At 46.6% G+C, this 10,659-nt stretch overlaps 2 protein-coding genes across 8 annotated transcripts; one reads left to right on the plus strand and one right to left on the minus strand.

Moving 5' to 3' along the window:
* Positions 1-765: 765 nt before the first annotated feature.
* LOC119332202 (F-box/FBD/LRR-repeat protein At3g52680-like) lies at positions 766-5,043 on the plus strand. 7 transcript variants are annotated; one of them, XM_037605377.1, is made up of 7 exons: positions 766-936; positions 1,462-2,428; positions 2,504-2,653; positions 2,761-3,147; positions 3,420-3,565; positions 4,098-4,480; positions 4,589-5,043. In XM_037605377.1, exons 2-4 carry the CDS (start codon positions 1,469-1,471, stop codon positions 3,064-3,066), a joined length of 1,416 nt encoding a protein of 471 aa, XP_037461274.1. In that variant the 5' UTR covers positions 766-936; positions 1,462-1,468; the 3' UTR covers positions 3,067-3,147; positions 3,420-3,565; positions 4,098-4,480; positions 4,589-5,043. The 7 variants fall into 7 exon arrangements, with proteins under 7 accessions (XP_037461274.1, XP_037461273.1, XP_037461275.1 ...); XM_037605376.1 differs by having other exon boundaries at positions 4,330-4,480; XM_037605378.1 differs by having other exon boundaries at positions 4,330-4,480; positions 4,682-5,043.
* Positions 5,044-7,775: 2,732 nt separating this feature from the next.
* LOC119330282 (serine/threonine-protein kinase RIPK-like) lies at positions 7,776-10,355 on the minus strand. The gene is made up of 4 exons (XM_037603387.1): positions 9,886-10,355; positions 9,641-9,776; positions 9,414-9,550; positions 7,776-8,683 (listed from the first exon to the last, which is right to left on the minus strand). Exons 1-4 carry the CDS (start codon positions 10,252-10,254, stop codon positions 8,039-8,041), a joined length of 1,287 nt encoding a protein of 428 aa, XP_037459284.1. The 5' UTR covers positions 10,255-10,355; the 3' UTR covers positions 7,776-8,038.
* Between the last annotated feature and the right edge of the window lie 304 nt (positions 10,356-10,659).

Genomic DNA, 10,659 nt, shown 5'->3' on the forward strand with positions numbered 1-10,659 from the left:
TCAGATGCCCTTGTTGATGGAGACCTCTTGCAAGTTTTCCCACTTAAAATGTTTAGATTTGTGGTTGATTTTAGATGACAAAGAAGTTGACAATATTCTGTCTTTGGCCTCACTTTTGAGGGCTGCTCCTTTCGTTGAAACGTTAGGGATGAATGTGAGCATAGTACTCCTATCTCCTACAACGACCATCACTTTGCTATAAGTAGATTGACTCGTTAACCATGAATTATGCCTATGCTTACCATGTTTTCTCCCTCAAACTTTTGCAGTTTCGTGTTTTTGGTGTCCCACATTATGTCTCAGAGCCTGTTAAAAGCATTACCAGGTGTCCACATAATCATCTAAAGAACCTGCATATTACAGGATTTTCTGGAACAACAACACAACTTGAATTTCTAGTGCATGTTGTTGAAAGTGCCCATGCCCTGGAGATTTTGACGATTAATGGACCTAACATAGCTCGCCGAGATGATAAATGGCTAATAAGATTCCGTTCCCTAGTTCAAGAATTGGAGAGGAAATATCTTCATGAAATAATTTCACCAAATGTGAAGCTCTCAATTTTCCCCCGGAATTATAGAAATGAAATGAAAAAACAGTTAACAGTAAAAATAGGGATCTGTTCATCTCCTCGATGCTAATCAAGACTAACGGGATCTTCGGATTCTCCAGTTATTAATAAAAAAAGAAAAGAAGTCCACCCTTTCCTCCTCCCTATAGCCCTGACCGACCTCCAGTGGGGACCGGATCGGACCGAGGCTCTGAAATACCACCCTCCGTGACCTAGAGCTGCCTCCGTGCCGTAGGCTAGCGTAGCGCCACCGCGGACGCCTCAACCCCAGCCCCCAAACTCATCTGCCGCGTCGCCGCCCATCGCCGTTCCGTTCAGCCGTCGCGCCGCTGCTGTCTCAACAGCGCCCCCAATCTTTGCCAGTGGTAAGTTTTCTTGTCACCCAGTGATGCGCTAACTGTCAGCCCCCACTGAATCCCACGAATTTCAGTCTTAGTGTGCCGGTGCCATCTAGATCCGCCCTGCACCCTCTCGCCCCCACAAACACCCAAACCCATCCTCTGATCTATCCCCGAAATCATAGTTAATGTGGTAAAATTTAACAAAAGTGACCTTTCGTTTTATAGTTCTGCTAGAAATAGAGCTCGTTTATTTGTTTGTCAAGGAAAAGTTTACAACTTCCACTAAAAAAACACAACTTTATGGACCGACTGTTCTATCTGGTTATGAGGGATATTAGAAACTAGAGATGGTATTGAATACAGCAACACTCTGTTATGCAGTTCACATGTTCGTTTTATAGTTTTGCTAGAAATAGAGCTGGTGTTTTTATCTGGCATGAGGGATAGTAGAATACAATAACACTCTGTTCTGCAGTTCACATGTGTTCTGGCCTTCCATGTTCGTTTCCTCGATCTGTTCATACTTAACCTGGCATCATTTGTGTGCAGAATCAAAATGGGCAGCGATCTAACACACACGAGAAAAAGACTGAGGCGTTACTACCACGGACCAGTCATTAAGAAAACGAGAGCAAAGGTTCAGTTTGCAGACCTTCCCGATGATCTGCTGTCTACGATTCTATCAAAATTGCCACTGAAGGAAGCTGCAAGAACCGTCATTCTGTCAAGTAAATGGAACGACGTGTGGAGAGTTTGCCCCAAACTGAGATTTGATGGCTTCACAGTGTGCAGTGACAGCGTGTTTGGGGGAGAACAGTACACTCAGAAATTCATTGACAATGTTAATGAAGTCATGCAGAAGCATCAGTGCATGGTCGTTGAAGAGCTCGTGATCAAATTTGGGTTTGACAGCAGGGTACTGGGTCATATCAACACGTGGGTTGCTTTTGCCGTTTCATCACGGATGGAGAGCCTTGCCCTTGATTTAGTGCCAGCCAACTCCCCGGGCCGTACTGATCAGTACAGATTACCGGTTGAGCTGTTGGACGATGGAAGCATATTTCGGCTTCGTCATCTTCAACTTAGCTTCGCAAGTCTTGAACTACCCCCTCAATTCAGTGGTTTCCCTAATCTGAGAACACTTGATTTGCACTTGCTACAAGTCACTCGAAATGATCTTCAAGATATGCTGTCAAATTGCATCAATCTTGAGTGGTTCAGTATGGTTAGATGCCATTTGAATGATGAACTGACGGTAGCACGTCCGTTGTCAAACCTGAGATACCTGCGTGTTGCACACTGCAAGATAACCAGGATAGTACTCCATGCAGTGGAACTCAAAACTTTCTTGTTCTATGGGCGTCTGTATCCTATTGACCTTGGGCATACTCCCAAACTGAAGCATACATTTCTTAATATCTATTCCCTGTTAACTGTTGAGCATGCTTTGACTGTGCTTCCCAAAGTGCTTCCAAGTGTTCAAGATCTGACATTGCATGCTCATTTTACACTTAAGGTCTGTTGTTTCACACTTATATTTTATCACATTTCTCCCCCTCTTATTTTTGACCATTCACTACCTAACTTTCAGATGCCTTTGTTGATGGAAAATCCATGCAAATTTTCCCAGTTGAAATATTTACATTTGAAGCTGTCAATTGGTCATAGGGAAGCTGGCAACATTCTATCTTTGGCCTCTTTTCTGAGGGCTGCTCCTTCTGTTGAAAAGTTAGAAATGCATGTGAGTTTACTCCTATCTCGTAGCCTTCTCTTTGCACAACTTGATCGATTATCGAACCATGAATCGTGCCTCTGCTTGAGCATATTTCCTCTGTCAAACTTTTGCAGTTTAGTGTTTTGGCATTCGCACATTGTGTCTCGGAGCCTATCAAGAGCCTTCCATGGTGTCCACATAGTTATCTGAAGAACCTGTGTATTACAGGATTTTCTGGAACAACAGGACAACTTGAATTTCTGGTGCATGTTGTTGAAAATGCCCCTGCTCTGAAGATATTGACGATTAAAGGAGCTGACTCGAGTGGCTGTGATCTCGATAATGAAGGGAAAAGAAGATTTACTTTGAAGTTTCGCGAATTGGAGAGGAAATACCTTCATGGGATAATTTCACCAAATGTGGAGCTCCGTATTATTTAAGTGTGCCAGACATGTAGCTGCTCTTGTACAAGCAATGGGCTGCTGTTCCATTTGCCCACTTTATTTTGACTTGAAGTTAAGGTACTTGTATGCATATAAACGTATATTCCAAAGGAAAACATCCACTTTACCCACTGATCTATTTTTACACTCCAATTTTCTTGGCCCAAATCATTTCCCAACTTAATATTTGTTGTCCACTTAACTGATTAACCCCTAAACCAGGATTTGCGCTGTCATGTCTGCGATTTCCCAACAAAACTAAACCAGGATTTGTGCTGTCATGTCTGGGATTTCCTGACAAAACTCATGAGGCGGACATATTAATAATCTTGGCCTTGTACGTTTTTTAGATCCTCCTCTGTCGGTAAGCCGCTCCGAGGCTTCGACCTGCAAGAAGCAGAGATGTTTCCCATGATGGCGACGGAATGGCAGATGCAACGTCGTTGCTGATGACTGGTGAAACTTCTTGCTGATTGCAGTGTGCAGATCTGTCCAGGTGAGTCAACTCTTTCGTCTATCATTCTCTGGCTGAGTTACCATTTAGTTTCCACTTGATTTCTTTCTTGGCTTGTGCGCATGTACGTGGTTACGGCTTTTGATTTTTGTCCGGCTTTCAAGTACTAGTTAGGAAGCGCGCTGTCCGCACATTACCTGTTAGGACATATATATTATAAGCCTGTTCGGTTCCTCTCCACTCCCTCGACTACGCTCCTGGAGCGGACCTGTCTGCAGCTTATTTTCATGGAGCGGGTAAAACCGAGCTCCACAGCTCTGCGGAGTCAGAAATATTGGAGCGGAGTGGAGAGAATCCGAACAGGGCCTATATATACCACATTTAAACATTTACTTTGCTCTAACACACAAGAAAAATGGTCATAGCAGCCTACTTATAACAAATTGTTCTAAGTGAAGTGTAAACATAGAACTGCACAGATGATAAGAAAGAACAGGTACAGTACTTTCAGCAAGTCGTATGCACATGATTGCCAAATGTGTACTGACTACTGTATCCTTCATTGCTAAACCAGGAAGCCGCTCGATCCTGGCAAACACAACGAACACAGCACAATAAAATCAACAAGTGAAAGGAACACATCGTGTGTCAAGCACTTTATTACCTGATCTCGTAATTCGACAGAAGACTTGAACGTCTACATAAAACCAGCTTACATAAGGAGGAAATGACACACATCATGCCTTGAACACTTTATTGCATAAACTCGCCATTTGATACAAGACCATTTATTATCCACTTTTCAGATGCCCTTGTTGATGGAAACCACTTGCAAGTTTTTCCACTTAAAATGTTCAGATTTGTGGTTGATTTTAGATCATAAAGAAGCTGGCAACATTCTGTCTTTGGCCTCTTTTTTTGTGGGCTGCTCCATCTGTTGAAAAGTTATAAATGCATGTGAGTATACTCCTATCTCCTAGCCTTCTCTTTTGCTACAAGTCGATCGACTAGCGAACCATGAATTATGCCTCTGCTTATCATGCTTTCTCTGTCAAACTTTTGCAGTTTACTGTTTTTGATTTCGCACATTGTGTCTCGAAGCCTATCAAGAGCCCTCACGGTGTGCACGTCGTTATCTGAACAACCTGCATATTACAGGATTTTCAGGAACAACAGGACAACTTGAATTTCTGGTGCACGTTGTTCAAAATGCCCCTGCCCTGAAGATCTTGACGATCAAAGGGGCTGACTTGACTGGTTGTGATCTCAATCAAGAAGGGAAAGGCAATTATTTTTTCAGTTTCGAGAATTGGATAATTTCACCAAATGTTGAGCTGCGTATTATTTAACTGTATGCCAGACATGTAGCGGCTCTTGTACATGCAACGGGTTGCTGTTTTGTAATTTCCCTCCCTTTTTGATTGGAACACAAGGTACTTGTCTGCATGTAAACATATAGTATCTTCTGGGTCCTCATATTTAGTAGTATGATTGAGAGAAAGTCACCTCTCATTCCTGTGGACTGTTATCTCACAGAGCTTGAGCTTAAATGCTTCAGCTGGGAATTATTTAGATGTATAAGAAATTATTGCGTTCTGATGATAATTTTGCACACGAAGTGAAGTATGTGCTCCCCCGAATTGAGCAGATGATGATTTCATGAACTGAAAATTTAAAGTATATTTACTGAATCCTGAACTACAACTGAATTTCCGTTTCTCGAGCATATTGAACAGAAAATTCCAACAAAATTTCAGCACCAAAGAATTAAGAAAACTAGAAACAGGGTAAATCACTCGTGTGGTAACCATGGGCAATGTAAAAGACTCTTCAGCCGCTGGAGGCGTTCGGTGGCCTTGTCAATTTCTTTCATCAGCCAGGTTGCCTGATCTACTTTAGTGGAGAGGATCAGTGGATCATCAAGGGGAACCTGATTGTGGAGAAGAATTTGGTTGATTTCCATAGCATCAGCGAGGGACATCCCAACCCAGATGCCCACGGCAATTGCGTCATTGTCGGAGGCGGCGATGACCGCCGAGAGCGCTTCCTCCGGGGTGCTGACGATTAGCACGTAAGGCGAAGAAGCCGAAAGCAGAGAGGTCGGCGGAGGCGGCGTCGGCCCATGTCTGGACAGCGGAAGTGGAGGATGTATTGGAAATATTAGCACTTTTTTTTTGCGGGGGAGAAAATATTAGCACTTTCCTGATTAGACTAATCCACAAGTATACAGCAAGCATGGCACAAAAAATATGCATCTCATAGCTATACCTAAACATATTAGCACGTACAGAACATAGAAGCGAACCATCTATGAGCAGCACAAATACGGTTAGTATAAGTACGAGTAAACGAGAGATAAACATATCATACCCTCAAGTGTACCATGAAAGTTTGTCACGAGCCGTCGGATATTCATCGCACGCACGCATGTCTCTCTGCGACTCCCGATTCAGGATTCGATCCTTGTACCTTTTACAAGGTAACCCGCTAACCAACCACCTCGCCTACGTTCCTTTCTTGTAAAAATGAAAGCAAATAGGCTTTTTAACCTGTCTCCTTTTCTATGTTTGCACAGAAGTAAATGCAATATCCGATCTTTTTCGCACTTGAGTAGATTATTTTACCAACTCGTCTCGAGTTGATGACACCATGGTAATTTTGGCGGGGGAGGTTGATGAAATATATCGTTGGTAATTTTTGTGTGTGTATAGCATGGTAACTCACAAATCACATACTGATAACTTATGTACTCGGTACTGATTACTTTGGCGATCGGGAGGGAGGCGTTGATGAAATATCCCGGGTCACTTTTGTGTGAATATCATGATAACTCACACATCACATACCTGATAAACTTATGCACCTCGATCCTGGTAACTTTGAGGGAAGTGGTGTTGATGAAATATCCCCAGTTACTCTGATGTGAACAACATGATAACTCAGACATCAGAGACCCGATAACTTATGCACCCCGGTCCTGTTAACTTTGGCGAGAAGGGGTGCTGAAATATACCCTCGATAATTTACGCACCGCAAACATGATAACTTTTCCCTCCGCCGGAGGGAGGGGTTTTGATGAAATATACCCTCGATAACTTTTGTGTAAACATGATGATAGTTTACGCATCACTGTCCTGATAACTTCTATGCAAATAACATGATAACTCATACATCGTAGACATGATAAATTATGTACCCAGTTCTGGTAAATTTGTCGGCGGGGGTAGGGGTGGGGGGAGTCGTTGAAACATACCACGGTAACTTCTATGCAAATAACATGATAAACCACACATCGTAGACATGATAAATTATGTATCCAGTCCTGGTAACTTTGTCGGTGGGGATAGGGGTGGGAGAAGTTGCTGAACCATACCACGATAGCTCTTATGCAAATAACATGATAACTCACATATCGCAGACTTGATAACTTATGTACCTGATCCTGATAAATATGGCGAGTGTGGCGAGGGGAGGGGGGGGGGTGATGCCCCGCTAATTTCTGTGTAAATAACATGGTAATTGAAACATACAAAATTGATAACTCCCATACAAACGCCACTGTAACTTTTGACCTGAAACTTTTTTGTTGAAAAACATACATCCAATAATTTCTGTGTAAATAACATGATGATGTATCATCGCAGACTTGATAACTAATATCTTACGTTTAAACACCATGGTGTCTTTCATCCAAGGGAAAAAAGTTTTTGAAACATTTCACTGGTAATTTCTATGTTAAATTACCATACTTCCCCATGCTTTTAACTTTCTCGTATTGTAGTTACCGGCCTTATCATGGTATAGTTATCATGTTGCTCAGACCATAGTTATCACGCTGGTCATTGCCAAAGTTACCAAGCCAAACTTTATTTTTCTTCTGATATGGCAGAAATAAGAAAGGTTCAAATAACATTGTCATTCTACAGTAGACAACAACAAAAGGTGGCTTAGTTGGTTATTAGGCTCGATAGGTGTTACATAGACCTGGGTTTGAATCCTCTTTCAAGAACTTTTATTTTCTTTTCATATTATGTAGCGAAAAACCAGAAAAAACCACTAGCAATTTACTACGGTGAAAAAAAAAACACTAGCAATTTACTACGGTTTTTGAGAGAAGGAAAAAAAATCAGTGAAAGCGAGCGTGGGAAACTGGTCGTGCGGATGTGCCGCTAACGACCAGTCGACTGGTCGTTAGCACAGTCCTATAAAATTTGATGCAAATTTCTACATTGTAAAAAAAATCCATTCAAAATTCACGTGAACATTTTACCATGTATAATTGCCTCAAACTTTCATAATACAGGTCACAGGAGGTATGGCATCAGCCGGATTACTCTTGGCAGTACACATATCAGCAACAAAACTGAAATACAAAATTTGCCCCCTAAAAGTTCTTTGAGAGAATGAAATGACATCACCAAGAAGAAGAGAAAGAAAAGAATCAAAGAACAGATCGTCACTATTTACACCGCAATCCCTCGTCTCTATGCACCGGAGTTCGTCTGGAGTCCCTGCTCAGATCACGCCCGGGGGGCTCTCCGGCCGTTTGGCGGCGCTGGTGACCCAGCAGTCGCCCTTGCGCAGCGGGCTGTCCGCGTGCACGGCCGACTTGACGTGCCACTTGCCCTGCGCGGCCGCCGGCTCGTCGTCCCCGGCGCCGCTCCCCTTGCCCGCCGGCTCCGGCTCGCAGACCGTGAACACGAATGGCCCCATGGGCACGTCGTCGTCGAGCGCGAGCAGCGGCTCGAGGGCGTCGACGACGTCGCGCATCCGGGGCCGCGCCTTGGGCACGCTCTGCAGGCACGAGTGCGCCACGGCCGCGGCCCCGCGCGCCGCCCGCGTGGAGTACTGCGACTCCATGCCGGGGTCCATGACGCGCTGCAGCCGGTCGTCGGCGCGGCGCAGGTAGGGCCGCGCCCAGTCGACGAGGTTCTGCTCCCGGCCGCGCCGCCGCTTGTCGACGGAGCGCCGGCCCGTGAGCAGCTCCAGGAGCACCACCCCGAAGCTGTAGACGTCGCTCTTGGCCGTGAGGTGGCCCGTGAGGATGTACTCCGGCGCCGCGTAGCCGTGCGTGCCCATCACCCGCGTCGTCACGTGCGTGTCGTCCCCCTTGGGCCCCTCCTTGGCCAGCCCGAAGTCCGACAGCTTCGCCGCGTAGTCCTGCAAACCCAGACCATCAAAACCAAGGTCAGCAAATTATACAACCTGAACTTCTTTTACTCGAACTGAATTTCACTCTGAACTTCTTTTTCTTGAACTGGATTACACTCTGAACTTTGAGCAGAGATGATGGTGAGACCGAGACGATTATCTTAAGGAAATCTACTGTGTATGTGCACATTGGACCTCAATAATGCCGCTGGTATGGGCGTACCGTCTGCGCATTATAATAGTGGTTGGGATGTACACGTACTGTACCAGCTGGGGGCTAAAGAACTGTACGGGCTTCTGACCAACCAGACAAATTGGTTCAGACTTGTGCAACAGCCGGCATCTAGAATCAACAATAACCATAATAAACAAAGGGAAATTTGCGGCTGGCTAATTTTGTCGGGCGTTGCTGATGCAAAATCTGAATTTTCGCACGAGCGTGTTGGCTTCTCTGAATTGTAAACTGAGCGAGGCCTTGACCCGGAACGGTCGGACGCTGCGTGCGGCCTGCGAGGTAGGCTCGCTGGCGTGGCGAGCAGACCAGCGATCATAGCAAAATAAATTCAGACAACTTGCAAGGTCGACGGCGACCTGCTACTCTGCTCTGGCCCACTCGGTCGACAAGATTGAATTCTGGCGCAGGTGTGGTCTGGTCTAGCACAGTGGTGGTACAGGCTTGGATTGGATCGGGAGATCGGATCGAGCGGGTGGGTGGATGAAGAGGAGGAATGGAGCTCACCGAGTCGAGCAGGATGTTGGAGGCCTTGAAGTCGCGGTAGATGACGGGGGTGTCGGCCTCGTGCAGGAAGGCCAGCCCCTTGGCCGCGCCCACGGCGATCTTGAGCCGCGTCGACCATGGCAGCGGCGCCAGCGGATCTGCAACGGCCAGTCGATCAATCAGCAACCCAGTCGATCGATCGTCGAACAAGAAATAAGAAAAATTGTTGATGAATTTTGAGCGCTTACTGTTGAAGAGGTGGTTCTCGAGGCTGCCCCGGGGCATGTACTCGTAGACGAGCATGCGGTGGTCGTCCTGGTTGCAGAACCCCAGCAGCTTCACCAGGTGCGGGTGGCTCAGCATCCCCAGATACACCACCTCCGCCTGATGGATCAGTCACGCCACACATGAACATGATTAGATTAGGAGAACGAACGAGCTGCGGTTGGCGACTGATTGAAAATCTTGCGGCGGAGGATCAATCGGGACGTACCAGCCACTCGCGGTGGCCCTGGACGCCGTCGCTGTCGAGGTCGAGGTACTTGACGGCGACCTGCTGCGCGGCGAGGCCGGGGCGGAGGGCGCCGCCGACGCAGCCCTTGTAGACGGGGCCGAAGCCGCCCTCGCCGAGGAAGTTGGCGGTGGAGAAGTTCTTGGTGACGGACTTGAGCTCGTCCAGGGTGAAGGCGTGCAGGGTCGTCGTGGCCAGCGTCCGCGACAGGTCCTCCAGCGACAGCGACCGCAGGTTCATCACCGTGCGCCGCCGCCGCGCCCCCGGCGTCGCCCGCGCCTCTTGCTCCGCCTCCTCGTCGCCGCCGCCGCCCGGGCCGAAGCACGCCAGCAGGCCCTTCCTGAACCCCATGGCTTCCGCTTCTTGCGCTTTGTTGTTGTCGCTCTGCTCTGCTCTTCTCTGCTGCTCCGAGGAAGTCGATAGACGGAGGGAGTGGTCTGCGACTTCTGTGGTAGGACAAGACGAAGATGGCGCGCGCGGCGCGCATATAAAGGCCGGAGTGGGCGCTCTGTCCTCTGTGTGTGTGTGGCTTCCTGGTGGGTGGGGTTGGAGAAGGGTCTCATTAACTTTTTGATTAACTAACAAGCCAAATAGAGCAGGTGGTGTAATTAGTGATTAGAAAGGTGATGCATACGCACGCAGCTTGTTTATTTTTAACACAGTAGAGCAGCTCGTTTATTTTAACACAGTAGAGACGCAGACGCTCGTACATATGAATTTTAAGAGACTGAGCGGACATATTATTCTCATATTGAC

The sequence above is a fragment of the Triticum dicoccoides genome, chromosome 7A (genome assembly GCF_002162155.2).
Source record: "Triticum dicoccoides isolate Atlit2015 ecotype Zavitan chromosome 7A, WEW_v2.0, whole genome shotgun sequence".
NCBI classification, from domain to species: domain Eukaryota; kingdom Viridiplantae; phylum Streptophyta; class Magnoliopsida; order Poales; family Poaceae; genus Triticum; species Triticum dicoccoides.